Source organism: Eupeodes corollae, chromosome 1, assembly GCF_945859685.1.
Source record: "Eupeodes corollae chromosome 1, idEupCoro1.1, whole genome shotgun sequence".
NCBI lineage: Eukaryota > Metazoa > Arthropoda > Insecta > Diptera > Syrphidae > Eupeodes > Eupeodes corollae.
This window is the reverse complement of record NC_079147.1, coordinates 35,831,976-35,855,949: the sequence shown is the minus strand read 5'-3', so window position 1 is coordinate 35,855,949 and position 23,974 is coordinate 35,831,976. Positions and strand designations below refer to the sequence as shown.

Here is a 23,974-nt window from a genome sequence, read left to right as displayed (position 1 = left end):
TGCAACCACAACAGAATGTATGATAAAATTTTAAGTAAAACAATTATTATAAATAAAATGCAAAAAAAATGTGCTTATGTAACAATTACAGAATAAGTTTTCTTCCAATTAAGGGAATATTCAAAATAAAATTAAAATATCGGACAGACTACTGCACACTTTCTTTTTGTTTTGTTTGTTTTGTTGTTTTTAAATAGTTTATGTTTGTATAAAAAAGAAATTAAATAAAATAGATTATATTTCTATAGCCTATTTTACAATTTGTTTATAATGTTAATTAATTTATGTTTGTCTTGTCTCTGTCTCTGTCGAAGAATTTGTAATTGCTTGTAGCTTTCTTTTGTTTTTGTTTTATGTTTAGTTAATATTTAAGTTATATGTAGTTTTTTTTTGTTTGTTTTATCTTAATTTAAATGATTTTCTAAATTATTATTTACTCAATTTATTTTCTTACACACACACTCATCCGTTATTATTGTTATAATTTTCTTTTAAAAATTTTGTTGTCCTGTTTGTTTCTTGTTTCTCGGTATTTTTTCTTTAATTTTGTTTAGGTAATTCTTTTTTATTTCCCATTTTATTGCGTAATTTTAGTTTTTTTTTTTAATTTAAAAAACAAAACAAAAAAGAAATATTCTAAATTTATAATTACATAAATAATAACTTAATATTCATTTCCTTCAGACATAGTTACAAACTATCGCGCAAAGTTACGTTTTGTTTTTAAGAAGAATTTGTTTTGCTTGCTTTTCTTTTTTTTTCCTGTTTTTGTATTGTTTTTTATTATTTTGAAAAAGAGAGAACTTTATTTTATTTATTTAATATAGTTGTAATTTTTTATTATTTATTTATTTGTATTTTTTTTCTATTTTTTTTTTTAAATATTTATTTTTTTACATTTTTTGTATGTTTCATCTATTTTTGTATTTTTTTAAATCTTTTATATATATTTTTATTTTATTTATGTAATATAAACGTACGAACAATAAAGTTTAAGTCTTTATTTTGCTTTTTTTATTGCGTTTTCAGTGTTTTTTCTCTTTTTTTTATTTTTTTTTTTAATAATTATTATTTTTTTTTACATTTTTTTGATAAATTAAAAATACAAAAGAAAAGAAAACAAAACAATAGCATTATTTATATTAAAAATAGAAAATAATAAAACAAAAATTGTTGACCGCAATTTCATTGTTTCCTCTTCTTGAAAAAAGAAATATTTTGGATAATAAAGACCAAGCTATCATTTTTTTCGTTTTGTTTAAATAAAAGTATTAATTTTAATTGTTTGTTTGTTGTTTTTTTGTTTGTTTAAGGGTTAATCGATCTTATAAAGATTAATGTGTGTAAATGAATATAAACGGTTAGCGTCGGTTGTAACTTTGGCCACCGCCACCTCCAGCATTGGAACCTGAGTTTCCGTTACCGCGTGACTGCTGTGATCCACTTCCAGGTGGACCTCGGCTGTCGTTGCGATTGAAGCCACCGCCCATACGTGGACCGCCACTTGTGCCACGAGATAGGCTGTTGTTGCCGGGGTTGCCGCGCATCATACCACCAGAATTAGAGAGCGAACGGTTGGGGCCCATGTTGGGTCGCTGTGAATTGCCCATGTTGTTGCCGTTGCCGCCATTGTTACCAGACATGTTGTTTGATTGGCGTGGGGGCAAGTCATTGGGATTTCTCAAGCGAGGTTTCTTTTCCTCGACATTGAGCTTCTGACCGTCAGGTGAATTTTGTGGATAGTACAGCGGCTATAAAGTTAAAAAAAAAATGATTAGAAAACAAAACCATTACAAAGATTAAAATACTTCTAAAAATCTCTTCGAAAACAATCCCATCAGGTGTTTTTTTTCGAATAGATTTTCATCATAGTATAAAAAAAAAGAATTTATAATAAACATACGCAATGAGATAAGCAATTCTCAACAGATTGGGAGTCTTGGTATGTAATGAAACCATAATTTTGTGGATTACGAATTCCTGGTACTTTTGGGCCAGGTTTCGAATGAATTCTCAAATCCATAACAGTGCCAAAACGATTGAATAATTCCTTTAATTCATCTTCTGTAGCATGATGGGGTACATTGCCTAAGAAAAGTTGGTTGCTGTCGCTAAATTGTTGTGTATTCGTGTTACCACCTGGGCGTCTTTGTTCAAAATCTATACAACCAAATAAACAAAATAATAATGTTATCATCAAGATTGTTATTTATTAAAAATAAATTTAAAATAGAACATCATTTTGGATGTATTTTAAATAATAAAAATACACAGCTTTTACTTTGTGTTGCGTTTTTTTCACCGCCTGAGCTTCACCCCTGATTTTTCCTTTTTGAACTTTCCTGGTTCGATTTAATTTTGCTCTGCTTAGAACAGTGTCTTAATACAGTTATTTTTGTTTAGTTAAGGTTAAAAAAATTCCGAACTTAACCACAAATAAATTTAAAAAATTATTAAATGAGTTTTTCATATAACGGTTTGTTACATCTTTACGTTAAGATACCCGAGGATGATACCTTGAATTGTGCATCTGAGATGATGCCTTTGAAGTGGGTCTTTAAAAAGAAATCGAGCTAAATTATACCAACAAACTTGCCAAGAAATATTTTGGATAACAGAGTTGATTTTGTTAATTGCACAGTCGCCAGATTTAAACTCAATTGTAAATCTTCGACCTGACGTGAAGACGGAAGCATCTCAATGCAGGTCAAAAAACGATATAAAAGCTCAGCCTTTCGTTATGAAGATGCTAGGAAAAATTCCTATTGTTTTGCAAAGACGCTGTTCAGCTGTTATACAAAAATAAAGGACTTGCTATAAATAACCAATGCTTATTCTAAAAAGTGTAATTCTCATTATTATAGATATGTGGTTTACGCAATCGTGCCATTAATTCTGTAACAAAATTTCAAGGCCTTGTTAGCCAATGCATCCATTTGGTATAAAATGTTTATCTTATTTATCCGTTAGCTATGTCTTTAAGAATAGAAGAAAACCCAAAAATTAATTTCTATTTCAATAATGGTTAAGGATCATCTACACATAAAAGGATCTTCAGATCATTTTCAAAAACTCTAAAAAGTTATTGTTAAAAGAGTCAAAGCGGACACGCTACAATTGAGCATGAAATAATTTAAGCGTTGAAGAAGTTTCTAACAACGAAAACGTTCCAAGGACCGGTTATAGATATCACTAAAATTTATCAGTAAAATTTGAAACAGGAGGAATCTGAAATGTTTTACTGATGAGCGTTTATAGCAATCAGTAAATTTACGTTATTAAATTGTTGTTTGCTTTCGATAATAACATCGAGCTTCGGGGTTCTGATTTTTTTTTTGATTTTTTTCGTTAAAAAATTCTTGAATATAGGATTCACCTTATTGCATCAATTTTTTGTTAGAAATAAATCTGTAACAGGTTCAAAAACTAAAAACAAAAATTTCAATGACGGATTTTACTGATAGCTATAACCGGCCCCTAAGGGTCAAACGTCTCTTCTGTAATGGTTTGATTCCGACTTCGAAGTGTCTCATCTCTTTATAAATAAATGTATCTTTAAAAGCATTGAAGCAAATAGTTTATTGGACAGTTAAACAGAACTAAATAAAAAAGTTATTCTATCCATCAGCGAATTCGACTCGACCTGCCGCTCGCTTTCATCTTTTAACAGGCATTTTTTACTTACTTATGCGCGGCTATGTACTAGGTTGATCTCAATCAGTAAGTTTTTGTAACTAGCTTGCCCCTGAGTAACTTAGTTCTGTTAAGTTGATAAGATCCTCACCCACCTGTGCGTGTGTGCCATAAACCGTGTTCAGGAACGTCGTTATGGCACGTCGTTTTGGACTGTTATGTCATTGTACATTGTACAACCCGTACAACTAGTTCCTCGAAAGGAACTAAAAATTACTCGACCACACAAACCATACTCATCCGACTATTTAGCAGGACCACGATCTGTTTAATGTCATATAAAAATACACACCAGTTTCTTGATAAGGGGAATTGTTACATTGTTGCCGTTTTTCAACCACGTGTGATCATTTTTTTTTTTTGTTAAATTAATCAAATTAATTTTTTAAAAAGTATAAGAGCCATTTTCTTTACTCAAAGTTAAACTTAATTTTTTTTAACTTTCGATTTTTTTTGTCTCTCAAAATTGTTATTTATTAAGCTCGCTGATGCAAAGCTGTTAACGGATGATGACCAGCTTAGAAGGTGGAAGGAGCATTCTGCCTTGATTTTAAAACATGAATTCGACAGCAATACAGAAATAAAAATTAATCGTGGCCAAAGCACTGACAAACAACAAAATACTAGGGCTGGAAGGTACATCCGCAGAACTGCTACAAGCAGGCCCAAGTTCATCAAACGAACTGTCGCAACCGCTCATAAAAGCAGCATGAATCTCTGCAAAGCTTTCTCTGAAAATGGAATAAGGGAATGATTGTCAACCTCCCAAAAAATGTTGGACTTGATGAAGTGCGAAAATTGGAGATATTTGCGTTTTGTTTGCAGTCGCCAAACTGAAGCAAAGATTGTTCTACAACGTATGATAGAACACTTGGCAGCAGGTAGAGAAAGGGAAGGACTTCGAACATGATATCACTAACTATCGGGAAATCTAAGACTTCGGTTGTGATGTTGTCAAATTTCTAGACGAACCACTCTCAAAGCTACGACTGTAACGGTCAAACGTCAAATCAGTACTATTATAAAAATGTAGCACCTGGAAACATTTCTTGACAGGTGTCCTCGAATCATTTTAAGGGTATTTTGGGCCAATCGTTTCTCCAATAAAGAACTATATCACCCATCATAAGACAGCACAGACGAACATTTTGAAGAGTTGAAAGAAGGCAGTACGAAACGCTTTCATCTATTGGACTTAATAAATGGGACCCCCGAGACATTAAAAACGTTTTGTGTTTGTTTTATTTACAAAGCTATTCTAAAAGGTTATGACTCAAATTTTCACCGCGGCGATGATTACTTTAAAAAACCAAATAGCTGCATTTAGAACTCGTAGCTACGACATGTTATTGACGAGAAGTTCGTGCGTTTCTGAACAAAAGATTCAATGAAACGGACCTTTCGGTCATTAAAACACACACATCATTCCAAAATCACAATACGATTATGAAGTGTTTGAATAGCTTTAACAAAACTGGTTCTTTGAGACCTGTAATTGAGCAATGTAGAAATCGAACGGTAAGAACTCCATTGAAAGAGTTCGTCAAGCAGCTGAAGCCATCCCCCGTCCATCGGCTGTATCTCACGCTAGGGCTCTACAGATGTCAGACTGCTCAATTTTACGAATTTTGCACTTTGATTTGCATTTTCATCCCTACAATCCGAAGATTTGAAAATCCACAAGAGCTCCATGAACAACCTCACCAAAGTCAAAAGGTCGAATTGGTCCGTACTTTTTTCGTGAAAATGATTTAACTGTCATTGTCAACACAATTTGAATACTGTATGGGGCGACTTGCCATACATCAAGAGCAAACTTGTTTTTTTTTTTAAGAGAAACATTCACTGGACGCTTGATATCATTGCGTGAAGATTTGGAATTTACCCTTCGATCACCGGATTTGTCAACATTTGATTACTTTTTATGGGGCTATAATGACAACTGTAATGACAACTAAACAAGTCAAGAAAAACAATCCTCAAACTTTCCATTTAACTTTGAACTCGATAAATGCGTAGTTCGGGAAGAGTTAAAAGGAGTTAAGAAAATGGTTCTAAACTGATGTGATGATAAAAACTTTATTCCAATATTTTCCTTACGTTTCGTCGAATTTTCCGGGATCTAAGTTGACCACTATTTAAATCCAATAATGAAAAGTTTTTATCAGAACAATAGAAATTGAGAAAAAAAGTTATTTGAATCGTTTCAGACAGTTCTTTTTTTGGAAACCAGGAGAGCGCTAAGATAGCATTCAGAATTCTTAGAACTAAACTAACCCAACTTTAAATTTGGTGGAATGTTTTAAACAATTTACTGTTTATAAGATAAAGTATGTATGTATATCAATGAAGCAAATATAAATTACCTTTATTAATCCTCGTTGAGTTAGTTCTTTGTGGTAATGGAGCTGCTCCAGTAACACCGGTTTGGATATTATTATCAATCATTCGTGATTCACTTGTTTTGTATGCTGACGACGATGACGAGGACAGGGAAGATTGTTGTTGTTGCGACTGTTGATTCATATTCATATGATTTTGGTTAACTGGAGGAAGCGGTACATATCCACTATTAGGTGAGGATGGATTGATATTTGCGGTAGACTTGAAGAGATTAGCATAAGTTTTGGGCTCATTGGTTTTGGGTGCTGTAATAGAAACAATTTTTATTAAACTTTAATCTTTTAACCATCCAAATTTTGAATTTAGTACCTTCATATTTTTCCGGGACCATTTGTTGTGGTTCATCAATGTACTCTTGACTGCTAGCATGGTCACTGTAGTTGCCCATGTCATCGTCTTTCTGGCTAACGCTGCCACCACTTGTATTGATGTTTGAGTCAACTGGTTGAATATTGGGTACAGGTCCACTTGAAACTTGTGATACAACTGGCATTGCCTGACTCATGACAGGCAAAGGAGGAGAGTGCTCTGCTGCGGATGGCATGTTTGGAATTTGGGCCACCACCTGAGGGATGGCACCAGCAGCCACAACTGCAACTTGGGTCGGTTGTTGAGGCAACACTTGGGGTGAAACAACTGACACAACAGCAGGAGCTACATTCGCTGGTACTGGAGGAGCCATCTGCTGCATTGGAAGTGGCACCGGTTGCTGTTGTGGAACAGTCTGTTGCTGCATGGTAGTTGCCAACAAATCCTCGTGCACAATTCCTCCATTGAGCTGAGTTTGCTGAGCAGCAGCTGGAGCAGGGAATTGAGCAATTGGAACAGCTTGAGCTGCGATCACTGGCACAGCACGTGGGGCACCTGCAACAACGGTCTGCGGCATCGAGTAGTAGATTGCCTGCTGTTGAGCTTGGGGCTGAGGCACTACAATTTGCTGTTGCTGAGCTGGTTGTTGCTGCGGTTGAGGCTGCACCTGCTGAATAACATTGGTCTCAGTAACACCGCTCAGATTATTGGTTGGTACCACCTGCGGTTGTTGTTGTTGCTGCTGTTGCTGCTGCTGCTGTTGATCGATCTCGTGTTCTTCGTCGTTTTCGGATCGACTTTCACCATCATTCTCCTCATCCGAGTACATGTCCTGGTAGCGGAAGATGTCATTGTGCACATAGTACTTTTTAGGTGATTGTGCAGCCAAAACAAATGTCTGGGTAAAGCGTCTCATGGGCTGGCCATCGTTGGACAGCTCTCCAGTCACTTGAACCACTACACCGTTTCCCAAAGTTGCCTGAGCATCGACTTGACTTATTTTTGCATGGCAATCACGGAAGTTCAGCTGCTGGATACGATTGTGGATGTTCTTTTGTCCAACGACCAAGGTTGATTCACCGTGAATGAAGCTCGAGTTGTTGTTGTAAAAGCGATGTAGATGACTTGGTGCCTTGTTCAACAAAGTGTAGTATTGTCGGACGAATTCTCGTCCTACTGATTGTGGTGACGGTTGTTGTTCCTCCATTACCATTTCTTCCACGATAGAGCGGGAGCGTGCCTTCGTTTTTCTAGAGTAATACAAATCGTAGATTTATAAAATATCGATCTTGCAAAATGTTTGCTTTTCGATTTTTTTTTATTTTGCAAGTGGCTCTTGGGAGATTTCCTAATACTAGACGCGTTTTTAATTAACAGTTCAGTTGCTTATTACGATGAAACAAATCCTGTAAAAAAATATGTTTTGAAAAATTAATTTTGCTAAAATGCTTAGATCAGTAGATGTGTGTAATTTATTTAAGAGTGTAGTGTGTCTATTCACTCTTATGTCTGTGACTCTTATTTCTATGTTTTCTTCGTAGTAGAAAAGTTTATTGAGAAAGATTCTGTTCCATAAACAATAATTGGACTTTGTCGCTTATTTTTATCTACTTCCCGTAATTTTATTTTTAAGTCGTTTTGATTGGCGCAACTTCTTAAAAATGAAAAGCTCCGTCCTAAGACGGCGGCGGCGTGGTGCAAAATTTATCAAAAATTTAAAATTATCCGACTATGTACATTGTAGCTCTAAAACAAAACATATAGTATTGATTTTATTTGAATTCTCAAAGTAACATTGTTGAGTTTGATCAACATTTATATAGCCAGTAAAAATAACCAAAGAAAAAATAAAAGTTTTCAAAAATATTTGAATGAGGGCGTCATGTAATGTTATTATCAATGCTAATGCAGCATCCCTTTGAACACTTTGTAGCTAAAGCGCAATCACGAGCTCGCGTCGTTCCGACTTTGACAATAGAATGAAATGTTACCTCAAGCTCTGTGCTCATTTTAGATCGTAAATATTGTAAGCTCGAGCTGAACCATACGTTTTCGATGTCCATATTATTCAATTCAAATAAGAAGAAGTTGGGGATCATCGACCTATAGCGATCGTTATTGACGGTGATGGCATAGAAAGATCATTTTCGAATAAGTACGGACCGATGACGCATCCTACCCCAAACAATAAATTTATTTAGATGCATTGACAACTCGTGAATGAAGGACGAGTCAATCCACTTCTATACATATTGATCAAAAACTAATGAGTGGGATGATGGAGGCGTGTGCTTTCAACGATTAAGTCTGTCCTAATCGTGTGTTTCGATTTCTCAAGCAGCTAGGCTGCCATTTAATGCTTGGACTCTGCCCCTGGTTGCTGTGCCATAGATCCATTCGAGAAAATTTTAAAGCAGGAACTCACTAAAAATTGTACAGTACTAAACATTCTATCACGTAATAACTTTTCCTAAGACAAGACATTATAAAAAAAAACAACTACAGGTGGATTTATTGCAGAAGACAGGAAAATTTTTTCGCCTTACTGGAAATGTCCTGCTTTAGCTCAAAAAAGTAAAACCTACCTAGGAGAATTCTTCTATAACGTTCTAAACGATTTTAAGCACAAAAATAATTATCCTTTCGTTTCATAATTAAGTTAAATTGGTGGTATCACAATGGGCTAACAGCTGGCCTAAGTGTTCTATCATGGACAGCCACTTCAGCCCAAAGCTTAGTGTACACGATTGCCAGATCTGCAAATATTGCCAGATCTGCCACTGAAAATTTGTCTCGAATGGCTGACAATCGTGTACACACCAAATTGATTTGCAGAAAAATTTGTTCATCAATCATTTTGAAGACAAATGAATTTGCAGATGTGGCAATCGTGTGTACACAAAATTCATTGGGAGATCACCAAATTTTTTTCATTTTCTGACGTTTCTGCAAACGTCTGACAATGAATAAATTTGCAGATGCCGTTAGAGGAACATTTGCAAATTTATTCATTGGCAGACAAATTTGGAGAAAACTACAAGGTAAATTTTAAGTTGTTTTTTTTTTCATTTCAAAGAAAATGTATAAAAACGTTAACATTTATTTTCAGATATGGATGCTTATATTGAAAATGAGAGTGCTGAACATGTACAGCCCATTACGGTTGAGGCATTTACACGGTCACCGTCGCCTGAAAACCGATGTTTTCAAAACATCGATGTATCGTTTGCATCCCTAGTGACAATGAGCTGAAAATAAATTTGCAGATCCAAAATTTGATTTGGTGTGTACACGGTTGGAAAATCTACAAATGGTTGCAAATCTATTGCTAGCTATTTGGCCAAATTAGTTTGTCGAGATTGTCAGACAAATATTTGGCAACAGATTTGCAGATGTTTGTAGATATATGCAAACCGTGTACACACAAATTAAAATTTTCAGCTCATTGTCATCTCATTGTCAGACGTTTGCAGATCTGACAATGATTGCCAGACCTGGCAATCGTGTACACTAAGCATAACCTAACTTAAGCCATATTGTAGCAATGTTGTTGATAAACGTCAACTGCACCCCTAAAAAAAATCTTGAACAAACCTTTATTAATATTTACAAGTATCAAAATCGAAGTGTCATAATATTGATATCATGTAAAGAATACATATTTGTTTGCATATAAGTTTTTGACCGATGAAATTCTTCTTAATGACCTTTAACTTCTTTATCTTTGACTGTTTATTTCCAATAGGTATAGATTTTGCAAAAAGATGCAATGGTCTTCTTTGAAATGTTCAAAAATAAAAACATTTAAATTTACTTCACAAATGGCACTACGTTTCAAACAAACAACGAAATAATAACAACTTTCCAAGATAAGTTTCCTGACCGTGTTATTTGGGCAGTTATATTTATTATAGGTTTTTATCATAAAGAAATCTAGCCAACAAAATTTTCTGACAGAAATCAGTCATTGGAATTATTGTGTTGAAGAAAAACTCAAATCAAACATTGATTGGGTTATGTTTTTTTCTTAACGGTAAGTTTAGCTGTCAGTAAATTAACTGAATTAAATTATAGACATTTAAAAACCACGAACTTGGCGCTTCAGACAAAAATGGTCTGTTATTTCCTTTTTTGTGCTTTTAATTTGCATCTTTTATTTTTTAATGATAACTTCGGAACAGCACAAAATTGGAACGCTAAATCGTAATGGATTTTTGCTGGCATTTTGTCCAGTTATTTTTTCACCATTAAAGTTTTTAAAATTTATTTACGAAATACATTTAGCTAACGTATTATATTAAAAAAAAATACTCAACATTAAAATTCATCTTATGAACTTATTCTCAAGACAATATACAAATTAGTCATGGAATGTTTAATGAACAAAAAAAAGGGTGCTTACCCGAAGTAACTTTCTTCGACATTTGCATGTTAGTTTGTTCTCTAGCGGCGCTGCATAAAAGGAGAAGAGCTGCTTATGAGCTCTATGAGCAGAAGAGGCGAGAGGAACACCGACTTCTCAGAAGGAAAAAGAGAGGGCATGAGAAGCGTGCGGACGAAGATGTTGAGAGGTTTAAAAGCAGGTGAAACGAAATTCACAGGTACATAAACCTAGAACCGAAGGCTGGAAAGACGAAAGTAGAAACGCTCAAGTCTAATAAAACCGCTGGAGCGGATGGCTTGAATGCCGAGCTCTTTAAAGCAGCTGGAGATAAGGTGGTTAGGAGCATGCACCAACTTATCTGTAAAATATGGTCGGAAGAAAGCGTGCCCGATGAATTGAACCTCAGTATTGTTTGACCGATCCTGACAAAAAAGAGACCCTCTAAACTGTACCAACTATAGAGGAATCAGTCTACTTAACATCGCCTAAAAAATCTTCTCTGCTGTAATATGTGAACGTCTATAGCCCATCGTCAACAACCTGACAGGTCCTTATCAGTGTGGTCTTAGACCAGCAAAGTCAACAGTCGATCAAATATTCACATTACGGCAGATCCTGGAAAAAACCCAAGAACACCAAATCGACACCCATCATCTTTTCATCGATTTCAAGGCCGTATATGACAGCATCTACAGGGACGAGCTGTATAGAGCCATGTCTAGTTTTGGCATCCCTTCAAAACCCGTCAGTTTGTCCAGGATGACCATGGAGAATTCGCGCTGCTCCATAAAGGTTGGAAACAACTTAACAGAACCTTTTGATGTCAAAAAAGGTTTTAAACAAGGTGATGCGCTGTCATGTTATTTTTTTTAACATCGTACTTGAAAGAATAGTGCAGAGCTGACACGTCAAAACTAGAGGCACCACTATCTTTCAAAAGTCTGTCCAATTACTAGCATATGCTGATGAAATTGACATAATCGGAAGAACTCAGCGTGATGTCAATGGGGCTTTTTTGAGTATTGAGGCAGAGGCGGCAAAAATAGGTTATCCGGTTAATGAGGGCAAAACAAAGTACATGCTGTCGTCAAGAAAGGACATACAACACCGACGTCTTGGTCAAAACGTCACCATCGACAGACGTAACTTTGAGGTAGTCAAGGACTTCAGAAGGATGGACTATGACAAAAGCGGATGCAAGCACCTTGGGTCGCTTCAAGAGAAAAGTTCTTCGTGTGATCTACTGTCCCGTATGCATCGAAGGGGAGTGGAGGATCAGGTGACGCGCACAAGTGGAAGGTGACCTCACCTAACTTGGAGCGCGAAACTGGAGACATCTAGCTAGGGACTGAGCTAGATGGAGAAGTTTGTTGGGTGAGGCCTTAGTTCACACAGGACTGTAGCGCCACCTTAAGTGAGTAATTAAGTTGTTCTCTAGACGAAATAATTCCATATTAGACTCCAAATTTATATTTTCATGTGTTAACGATTTGTCAAATTGAAAATTTTGACATTTCTCGAAGTTCCACCAACTTTAAAGTCTAAATGAAATATTTTTTAGAGAGATGTCTGTGCGAGCGTGTGTACCAACGTTGGTACGTCTGTACGTTCGGGAAGTTTTTTTGCCGTCCATAGCTCAAGGACCAATAGAGGTATCGATTTCAAATAAAAACAGATAATAATTCAGAAAGGACTCCCAAAAAAATTGAGTAGGTGGTATAAGCATTTAAAAAAGGGTGAACATTTTGCTTAACCCAAAATATCTCACGAATCAATAACGCTAGCGGCTTGAATTAAATTGTATATAATATACATATTGTAGTGTGAAATTAAACATACATATTTAAATATTTTTGGAAATTTTTGTTTATAAAAAATAAAAACATTACTAAAAGTTGGTAAAAATTGATTATTCGTTTTCGACAGTAACCCTTTACTGCATGGTGGCTCATACATATATGAGCCAAACCGTATTTTTGTCGATATTTTCTAGTTTTCAACAAATTCTGTTGTTTTGTGCATATAGTGTGAAATTAGTAACATAAACGCTCTAAATGATTTTCGACAACAATTTTTTCCGTCAAACTCGTCACAAAGAGTGTAGTACGAGAAACGCGTGTTTGAGGAATTCAAAATTGTACAAAAAATATAAAAATAAAACGTAGTAATTGAAAAAAAATTACCAGTAAAGCAAATAATATAAATTTTATTGAAGTAACAAGTACTTATAAGTTGAGAAAACGGTTTGGATCAAATATGGCACAAGATACGTTCATAATATACCGAAATAACAGAATTCAGATATGGACCCACATAGGTTTTACGGAGATATTTACGCCAAGCTAGGAAGAGAGGACATCTTTGGTGGCATAATCGGGAGATACAGCCTGCACGACACCACCTCCGACAACGGATTCAGGCTGATCGATTTCGCTGCGGGGCGAGACGTTCTGGTATCTAGTACACAGTTCACACATCTCAATATCCACAAGGGGACATGGAAATCTCCTGATCAATCAACCGTCAACCAGATTGACCACATCGCGATCGACGCACGACACTTTTCCAGTATACAGGATATCCGAACATTCCGAGGGGCCAACATTGACTCGGACCACTACCTCGTTGAAGCCCAGTTACGTCTACGAATATCCCGATCTAAGCCAAAACAACGAAGTACTGCGAGAATATTCGATGTTAGATCTACAATCGCAAGAGACTGCCATGTCCTTTTCCGATCGAGTCTCTAATAACCTCTTAAGGAGTCCTATGATGCCTGCATTAAGCATTGAAAAACAGTGGCAACATTACCTTGCAGCCATCAGAGATGCCGCCTCTGAAGTGCTAGGAATCACACGGCCAACACAGCGAAACCCCTGGTTTGACGACGAATACCGGCGAGCGCACGCAGCGAAACAGCAGGCATACAAAACACTGCACAAAAGAACCAGAGCTGCTCGCGAGCTCTACGAGCAGAAGAGGAGAGAGGAACACTTCTTCTTGGAGGTTAAAAAAAGAGAGAATGAGAAGCGCGCGATAGAGGAGATAGAGGCATGTCACAACAGGAATGAGGTTCGTAAATTTTCACCAAAAGATAAAATAAACCTCCCAACCGTACAAGCCACGAACCGAAGCCTGTAAGGACTATCAAGGGAACATTGTAGTGGAACCGCAGTCTATGTTGATAATATGGAAAGACCACTTTTCCAAATTATATAACGGCGATGACGAATCGAATTCCGCTCTAAGGGAGATAGAACCACTCAACCTCGGTGACGTAGATCAACAATTCCGCCTACCCGACCTTGACGAAGTGAAGATAGCTTTATCTAAACTTAAGTCCAACAAAGCTGCTGGAGCTGACGGCATCGCTGTCGTACTATTCAAGGCAGCAGGCGATGACTTGGTACGGAGCATGCACCAACTCATCTGCAAAATATGGTCGAAAGAAAGCATGTCCAATGAGTGGAATCTCAGCCTAGTATGCCCGATACATAAGAAAGAAGACCCTCTAAACTGCGCCAACTACAGAGGCATCAGTCTCCTTAACATTGCGTATGAGATCCTCTCTGCCGTATTTTGTGAATGTCTGAAGCCCTTCGTCAACAACCTGATTGGTCCTTATCAGTGTGGCTTCAGACCAGGAAAGTCCACTATCGACCAAATATTCACACTACGGCAGATCTTGGAAAAAACATAGGAACTTCAAATCGATACCCACCATCTCTTTATCGATTTTAAAGCCGCGTATGACAGCACCTGTGTATACGGAAGAGCTCTACCGAGCAATGTCTAGTTTTGGCATCCCTGTCAAACTTATCCGTTTGTGCAGAATGACGATGGAGAATGCACGCTGCTCTATCAAGGTCGGAAAAGATCTTACCGATGCATTTGATGTCAAAAAAGGTTTTAGACAAGGCGATGCACTGTCATGCGACTTCTTCAACATCGTTCTGGAAAGAATTGTGCAAAACTCAACCGTCAACACTCAACACTAGAGGCATAATCTTCAAAAGGTTCATCCAATTACTCGGATACGCAGATGATATTGACATAACTGGAAGATCAAAGCGTGATGTTAGCGGAGCGTTTTTGAGCATTGCGACGGAAGCAAAGAAGATGAGTTTAGTGATGAATGAGGGCAAGATCAAGTTTAAGCTGTCATCAAAAAAGGACATTGAACAACGACGTCTTGGACGAAACGTCACCATGGACAGCTATAATTTTGAGGTAGTTAAGTACTTTGTCTACCTAGGCACCGCTATTAGCACAGTCAACGACACCAGCGCTAAAATCAAACGAAGAATAACTCTTGCAAATCACTGCTTCTTTGGACTTAGAAGGCAATTGAGAAGTAAAGTCCTCTCTCGAGCATCTAAAATCACCATCTATAAGACACTCATCACCCCAGTTCTTATTTATGGCGCATGAGGCCTGAACCCTGTCAAAGAAAGACGCATAGATGGAGAATGGAGAAGATATAACGACGAACTGTACGGGCTGTACAGCGACACTGACCTAGTTAGCAGAATTAAAGTCCAACGGCTTAAATGGCTAGGTCATGTAGAGCGGATGGACATCAACGCTCCAGCCCGGAAGGTCTTCGAATCCAATCCCGAGAGACGGCGCACTAGAGGAAGACCGCGACTTAGGTGGCGCACCCAGGAGGAATAGGACCTCAACCAACTTGGGGTGGGAAACTGGAGACAGCTAGCTAGGGACCGAGCTGACTGGAGACGCATGTTCGTTGAGGCCCAGGTCCGCCCCGGACTGTAGCGCCACCTTAAGTAAGTCATAAGAATATAGTTGGCACTGCTAGAACTATTCGATCCTCGTTGGTTCGAAAGTAGTCAAATAGATACATACCTAGTACCATTTTTTGGAATTCGAGCAAATTCCTTGTAGAATCGAGTTACGTAGAAGGGCCCCCAAAAAATTTTTATAGCCCGTATTGGAAGAAATGGATGTTTTGTGTTTTATTCAAAACCAACATCGGCCCTTAAAATTTAACCACCCATTATTAGTGCTTTTACCAGCAATAATTTAATATCAAAAGGTGTTAAATGTTTCGAAATTGCAAGATTGCTAAGAACTTTTTATAATTATTTTGCCAAATGTTTGTCGAATGTGGTCATCCTATTTTAGAATTCTGCTAAAATACACACCTAGGTTTTTAACTCTTTCAACACACTTGATCTGACTATTGCCAAAGAGAACATAAGGGAAATAACTCCCTTCATCCCTGACATGATTCGCACACAGGAATGGTTGAAAATTGTTAGTCACTATCACTAAGCCATGGTTCCCCACTTAGTTTATTTATCAATTTGAATATTATACAAAATTAATTAAATTAGATGTCATTGTTCTTTCACTTTCCTCTAACATAAAATTAATTTTTGTTGTTATGGTCCCGTTCTTTTACATTTTACACCAAGGATACTTAACTACCTTTGTCGATTATATCCTGTGGACAAAGAACATACAATAGTGTAAAATCACTTAAGTCCTTTGTCGTCTAAAACTTATTAACCTTTTTACATAAATCTACAAATCTAGTATGATGTCATATTCGAACATAATTTGATTCGATCATTTTTCATTGAACTTTAAAATGTTCTTAAACATTTTGTAAGAGTTGGTAAACCCATCTCTTGAATGAAAATCTAGCCTTCTTTACTTTTTGAACAGTTTTTGAAACCAACATTAAACAGAATTGACTTTTAAGAAAAAGACTTTCTTAATATAATTCAAAATACATACATCCTACACAAGCTTTCAGTCAAGTAAACTAATCAAATCATATTGTCTTCAAGCTCTTGTACAACAAGAATTTCAGTGAAAACATCAAGCAAAGCCTACTACCTCCGCCCTTTTATAGATTTATATAATTTAGCAGTTAGCACCTGCAAGCAAGTAAACCAATAAGAACAAAGAACCTACCAGGGGTCCATTCATTTAACCATCAATGAGATCACTTACCACTAAACCAAAAAGAAAGAAAATAATCTTCTCATTGAATTACATTTCTAATAAATTCTACAAGACATAAAATTCACTAACTTTTCAAAACTAAGCTAGTCTGAGAATTCTATAAAAAGTACAATAAAATTTTCGCACCATGAGGACACAAATCACCGCCTTTTGAAGCTGCTACCACAAGCACAAGGCAAGGCAAAGGTAAGATGAAAACACATTGCCGAAGGAAAAATTGCAGTACATACATTCATCTCCCTTTCACCACCGTTGCTACAATAAACAATGGCAACAATTTACTGCATGCATTTCTAGAAGATTTTTGCAGAGGCATAAACTAAAACCTAAGTAGGTAAGTCTTAAGTATTTTTTGCCTTGCACGGGAATCGAAGAACTGAAATCAATAAGTTTGGTTTCTATTTTAAATGAAAAGCACTACAAAAATCTATGAATTGACGGAAAACCAATTCCAATCCAACCCACGTGCACAAAGAAGCACAAGCACACCACCTTTGATTTGACATCGAATCGTCTGTCGTGGAGTCGTGTGTTCTATGAGGTGAGGCACGACCATAAACCATAAGCAGCCCCTACCCGACTCGACAGAAGACAATAAATGACCAAAATCAAAGCACGACCTCACAAAAGAACCAAAAGAAAAAAGCCTGCTCAGCTTAGAGCAGCAATTTTACATATAGATCCCAGTCCCCATCGGTCTCGCTTTCGTCGTCGTTATATTTTTCACCGAAATTGAAAATAATTTCCTAAAATTTCACTATTCCCAATCCCCATGTGGTGGACGACGATTATTCACTTTAATAGAAGGAAAAGTTCAAGTTAAAGCCGCAAATGGCAAGAAAAAGCCATCATATCATTTTTTAAGGTTAAGACACAATCGAGACAGAAGTAGAAGAAGAAAAAAATCTTTCTTTCGAGTTTCGAGAAAAATATCCCCCTAACTGGGCTGAGGCGCTCAGCGCTGACTCTAAGGCTATATTCTTCTTTTGGTTTTCTGAGAAGAAAAAAGCCAAAAGTCCGTCGTAGCCCATTTCCAATTTCCACAACAAAGAAAAACTTACTTAAACTTAAATCAAGCACAAATCACAAGCACTGTCTTTTTGGTTTGTTGGATTTTTTCTTACCTTTTTTTAAGTTCGACGGCGAATTATAAAAAGAATTTGTCGGCTTTTAAAAATAAACGTTTGTTTTTTCTGTTTCTGGATAATTATCACTTAAATGTTGCGGCAAGGCTCTCGATGAATGATGATGAATTGTGTTGTGTGTGTTGTATAAAATACTCTCCCGTCTTTCTCTAATTAAATTTGCATTTTTCTTCTACTGTTTTTAATTTTTATTATTTCTAAACAAATGATCACAGATTTTATAATTTAAGTTTAAGGTTTTATTAATTTTTAATAAATTTATTTATACTTTTACTTTTAATAATTGGAAAATTAGTTATTTTTCTCTCGTTTTGCGTAAGAAAAGAATGCGAAAAATTGCAATTTAATTGTAATTTGTATTTTTGTGTGGTTTCGGTTTGGTTGGTTTCTTTCTGGTTTGTTAAAGAAAACGAAAAGTGCTGGTAGGTTCTTTTCTTCTTCTTTCTTATTTAAACTTGAGAGCCAGAGCAGAGCCAGTACAGTAGACAGACACAGAGCGTTTCAGTTTTTTAGCTTTCAGCGTTAGCGTTGTGTTGTAGAGAAGAGTAACAACGATAGATTTGAGTTTCTCTAGAAGAGCTAGATGGATGAACGAATACGAAGAAAGATGGCTGTCGGTCGAACAGTTCAGTTGAATATTGCCTTGCCGTTTTTAGTAAGTCGAGGGAGTAGGTAGGTGAGTTCAAGATTCGATGTTTTTCTCGATGTCCGATGCATGAAAAGTAGTTTTGTCTCTTGAGCGATAGAGAGAGCTAATATGATATAATATAAGGTAGATTGAATTACACAAGAGTGAGCAGTAGAATAGAAAGAATAAGCCGTATGGAAACTGGTTTTTTGCAATTTGGACGCCGGCTTGAAAGAGAAAATTAGATGCATTCAAGAAAAATGGCGCTATTATGGATTGGTATAAAAAAACATCGCCATGTTTGGTATACAAATTAAACCCCGCTGACATTGGTATAAAAAAGGAAATGAACTACCCTGGTCGTGTGTTCATCCAATAGTGATTGGGATTGCTTTTACACGATGAGTGTAATTTCTTTGTTAATTGCTGAATAGGAATTAACTTTTTTTGTTTTTGAACAGAAAGTTAAATGCAAGTTTCTTATATAAAATATAATAAAATTAAAAATATTGGTAATGGTCTCGAAATTTTGGATAATATTGCTCTTCATAAAATAACGTCGGTCATAAAAGATTGTTCCATTTTAAGGGTAGGTGTTTAATTTGAACTGCATCTTGGCGGTTAAAAAAAGAATTCGATTTTCTAAATAAATTTTATATAAGCAGAATATTATCAGAACAGAAATGAACATACAAAGTAAATCAAAATCGTTTTGGGTACTTCTGAATTCTAAACCGAAATGTTCATCTTTTTCTTTTTTGATGATATAATATCTAAGGACAGTACCCGTGGCATGATAGTTGGTGCGTTGGAGTGTCATGCCAAAAGTCTTGGGATCGATCTCTGCCTATGCCATCTAAAGTTTTTTTTTTTCACGGGAACTGCTTCTTGCGAGGAATCGACAAATTCCCCAAGAGTAATTTTTGTCATGAAAACTGCTTTCTTAAATTAGTCGTAAGGATTCGGCTTAAAACTGTAGGTCCCCTCCATCCCAGTAATCGCACACAGGAATGGTTGGGAGTTGTCAACGGACTGTTGCGTCATCTAATATTTATGCATACTTCAGCGGTTTAAATCCCATAACTCATTCTCGCTTAAATGATTTTTCCAAAAAGCAGATTTTGGAGAGTTTGCTTGATATTGATATAACTAAAAAAAGAAGGGTACTTTTTAATATTACCCTTATTATAATAAAATTATGCAAAATAATTGAGTAATGTGATCACTAGCATTTCTAACAAATCCATATAAAAAAGTTTTTCTTGATAAATGGAAAATATTTTTGTATTGATCTAATTCTTAAAAATGGACTTTAACATTTGGTTAGTGATTACAGAACTATCTCAAAAATTTTTGCTATATCAAAACTGCTTGAAAAAGTCATAACTCAAAAGATTTACTTTTTACTAAATAATTCTTTGTCTCCCTGCCAAGCTAGGTTTTTAAAGGGCAAATCTACTAGCTCGACAATTTAAGTCTTTTAACCAACTTTTGCTGCAATCAAATGGAAAATAAGAGCAAGTTGATATTCTACATACGAACATTTAATAAAAGCGTTTAGCGATGTCCATCATGGGGTCTTATTTTACAGAAGTTAGATAAACTGGGTTTAAATTCATCATTTTTAAAATGGTTTAGATCATATCTAACAGGTAGAAAACAAATAGTAAACATTTAAAACTGTCGTTCGAACACTATTAATTTGTTCTCAGGTTCCCCACAAGAAAGTCACTTGGGGCCACTGTTATTTATGACTTTAATCCAATTTCTTCGATTGAAGACAGTTTTTTCATACATAAACTATTTTTTAAATTGTTGTAATTATAACCATCTTAAACTCATCAACGCAAAATGTAATGTTAAGTATAACAAGATCTACTTCAGACTTTGATTGTTGTTTTAATAATTCTTAAATTCTTAAAGTGGACTGTATCAAAGTTCTAGGAGCTTATATTGATTCAAGAATGGATTTTCGGGCACACATTGATTGCGTTGTTAGGAAATTCTTTCTAGGCTTTCTGAAACAAAATTCAAATGATTTCCAAGATCTAATTACACTTAACGCTATTTTTATGTCTCTAACCTACTTAAGGTGGTGCTACAGTCCGGGACGAACGTGGGCCTCAACCATAATGCGTCTCCAGCCGGTCCCTAGCTAGCTGTCTTCACTTTTGCACGCCAAGTTGGTTGAGGTCTTCACCCAACTGCGTGCGCCACCTGAGTCGCGGTCTTCCTCTACTGCGCCATCCCTTAAGATTGGATTCGAAGACCTTCCGGGCTGGAGCGTTGATTTCCATCCGCTCCAAGTCCAAAGAAGCAGCGATTTGCAAGAGTTATTCTTTGTTTGATTTCAGCGTGGGTGTCGTTGTCTGTGTTAATAGCGTTGCCTAGGTAGACAAAGTGCTTAACTACCTCAAAGTTATAGCTGTCCATGGTGACGTTTTGTCCAAGACGTCGTTGTTCAATGTCCTTTTTTGATGACAGCTTAAACTTGGTCTTGCCCTCATTGACCACTAAACCCATCTTCTTTGCTTCCGCAATGCTCAAAAACGCTCCACTGACATCACGCTTTGATCTTCCAATTATGTCAATATCATCTGCGTATCCGAGTAATTGGATGAACCTTCGGAAGATTGTGCATCTAGTGTTGACAGTTGAGTTTTGCACAATTCTTTTCAGAACGTTGTTGAAGAAGTCGCATGACAGTGCATCACCTTGTCGAAAACCTTTCTTGACATCAAATGCATCGATGAGATCTTTTCCGGCCTTGATAAAACAGCGTGCATTCGCCATCGTCATTCTCAAACGGATAAGTTTGACAGGGATGCCAAAACTAGACATTGCTCTGTATAGATGCGGCTTAAAAATAGATAAAGAGGTGGTGGGTATCGATTTGAAGTTCCTATGTTTTTTCCAAGATCTGCCGTAGTGTGAATATTTGGTTGATTTTGGACTTTCCTGGTCTGAAGCCACACTGATAAGGATACATAATACGGCTGAGAAGATCTTATATGCAATGTTAAGGAGACTGATGCCTCTGTAGTTGGCGCAGTTTAGAGAGTCTCCTTTCTTATGTATCGGGCACACTATGCTGAGATTCCACTCATCGGGCATGCTTTCTTCCGACCATATTTTGCAGATGAGTTGGTGCATGCTCCCTACCAAGTCATCGCCTGCTGCTTTAAATAGTTCGGCAGGAATGCCGTCAGCTCCAGCAGCTTTGATTGACTTCAGTTTAGATAAAGCTATCTTCACTTCGTCTAGGTCGGGTAGGCGGAATTGTTGACCTGCGTCACCTATAGGTTGAGTGGATCTATTTCCCTTACAGCGGAATTTGGTTCGTCATCGCCGTTATATAATTTGGAAAAGTGATCTTTCCATATTCTCAACATATACTGCGGTTCCACTACAATGTTCCCCTTATCGTCTTTACAGGCTTCGGTTCGTGGCTGGTACCCTTGGAAGGTTTTTTTTTAACCTCTTGGTAAAATTTACGAACCTCATTCCTGTTGTGACATCCCACTTTCTCCTCGATCGCGCTTCTCGTCCTCTCTTTTTTCCATCTAAGTGGGTGTTCCTCTCCTTCCCTTTTGTGCAGCGCCGTTTTGTATGCCTCTTGTTCGGCGCCGGCATTCGTCGTCAAACCAGGGGTTTTGCTGTTGTGACCGTGTGAAACCTAGCACTTCAGAGGCTGCATATCTGATGGCTGCAAGGCAATGTTGTTACTGGTTTTCAATGCTTAATGCAGGCAGCGTATACGACTCCTTAAGAGGTTACTAGAGCCTCGATCGGAAAAGGACATGGCAGTCTCTTGCGATTGTAGCCGTATAACTGTAGCCGTACCTTGGCTACAACGAGGTAATAGTCCGAGTCAATGTTGGCCCCTCGGAAAGTTCAATATCCTGTATACTGGAGAAGTATCGTGCGTCGATAGCAATGTGGTCAATCTGGTTGACAGTTGTTTGATCAGGAGATTTCAATGTCCCCTTGCAGATATCAAGATGTGTGAACTGCGTACTAGCTACCAGAACGTCTTGCCCCGCAGCGAAATCGATTCAGGCTGAATCCGTTGTCTGCGGTGGTGTCGTGCAGGCTGTTATTCCCGATTTTGCCACCAAAGATGTCTTCTCTTGCTAGCTTGGCATTAAAATCTCCTAAGATAATTTTAATGTCATAGCCAGGGCACTAATTATAAGTCTTGTCCAAGAGCTCGAAGAATATGTTTTTCTTCATCTTTCTCCCCTGTTGGGGCATGCGCGCATATTAGGCTTATGTTGGCGAATTTAGCCTTGTGCGGATTGTCGTGATGCGCTCGCTCACACTGTTGAAACTCAACACTTTTTGCCTGGGTCTAGTTATGTCTCTAGTCCTACCAATTTTGAAATATTGATGTGACATCTGGTCACCATGCTATGAAAATAGCATTAATCGGATTGACAAACATTCAGAAGCGGTTAAGATAATAAAATAACTTCTATCGACCTTTTTTCTCTTATTCATTTCTTTGTGCCCAGTAGATCTATACGTAGTAAAAATATTTATTTTTACATTTCTCATCATAACACGCTCTTTAAAATTATTTAATGAAATGTTTATTTATAACGTTTGTTTGTTAAATTAAATACATCTATGTATAAAATTGTAAGGTATTTTGTTTTTGATTGTTATGTAAAAGGAGATCTTAAATCAATTGATGAAATAAATAAATAAAAGAGAACAATGGGCACCTTAGCGATTATTATGTAGATTTCAGATTTGAACCAATACTAATTGTATTGAATGGTTCGCAAGATAATTTCTAATTAAACTAAGAAGAGATTCATCGAAACCAAATTCTTTGACATATCAAGTCTAACAATCTTTCTTTCCTAAAACGATAATGCAAAAAGTTCATTTTAATGTTTGGTGAGATAAACCATGAGATAACCAGTGCATCTACGAAAGCCATACTACTGGTCATTAATGGCTGAATCACAAATACGCTTCAGCTTCGGCTTCACCTGACGTTTAAGAGTTCAGCCATAGGAATTCAATGCATGCTATCACAATGGAGTTTCAACCTCACGTTTGGTTTGACAATCGTTAGGAAAAGAACGTAATGTAACTTAATGTGACTCCAAAAGGAAGCTCTATAGTTCATGGCTGAAACACATACACGCTTCAGCTTCGGCTTCGTCTGCGTTACGTTAGGCCTGCTTGGAGGTTGCTTTGAATGACATTTCTATTATTTCATCCCTCCAAAGAGCAAATATTTTGTTTTTTGAAATTTTTTAACAGCTGATGAGCTATCAGACAAAGCAAATGTTCAGATAATTGATGGGGGGATAAAATAATAGAAATGTCATTCAAAGCAACCTCGAATCAGGCCCACCGTAACAAAGACGAAGCCGAAGCTGAAGGGCGTTTGTGATTCAGCCA

General features: G+C 36.8%; 1 protein-coding gene across 2 annotated transcripts; it reads right to left on the bottom strand.

Moving 5' to 3' along the window:
• Positions 1 to 178: 178 nt before the first annotated feature.
• On the bottom strand, positions 179 to 18,512 carry LOC129952748 (ras GTPase-activating protein-binding protein 2). Of its 2 annotated transcripts, none has more exons than XM_056065557.1 (5): positions 17,908 to 18,512; positions 6,406 to 7,811; positions 6,060 to 6,341; positions 1,904 to 2,160; positions 179 to 1,751 (listed from the first exon to the last, which is right to left on the bottom strand). In XM_056065557.1, exons 2-5 carry the CDS (start codon positions 7,616 to 7,618, stop codon positions 1,362 to 1,364), a joined length of 2,142 nt encoding a protein of 713 aa, XP_055921532.1. In that variant the 5' UTR covers positions 7,619 to 7,811; positions 17,908 to 18,512; the 3' UTR covers positions 179 to 1,361. The 2 variants fall into 2 exon arrangements, with proteins under 2 accessions (XP_055921532.1, XP_055921541.1); XM_056065566.1 differs by lacking the exon at positions 17,908 to 18,512 and adding an exon at positions 16,772 to 16,896.
• Between the last annotated feature and the right edge of the window lie 5,462 nt (positions 18,513 to 23,974).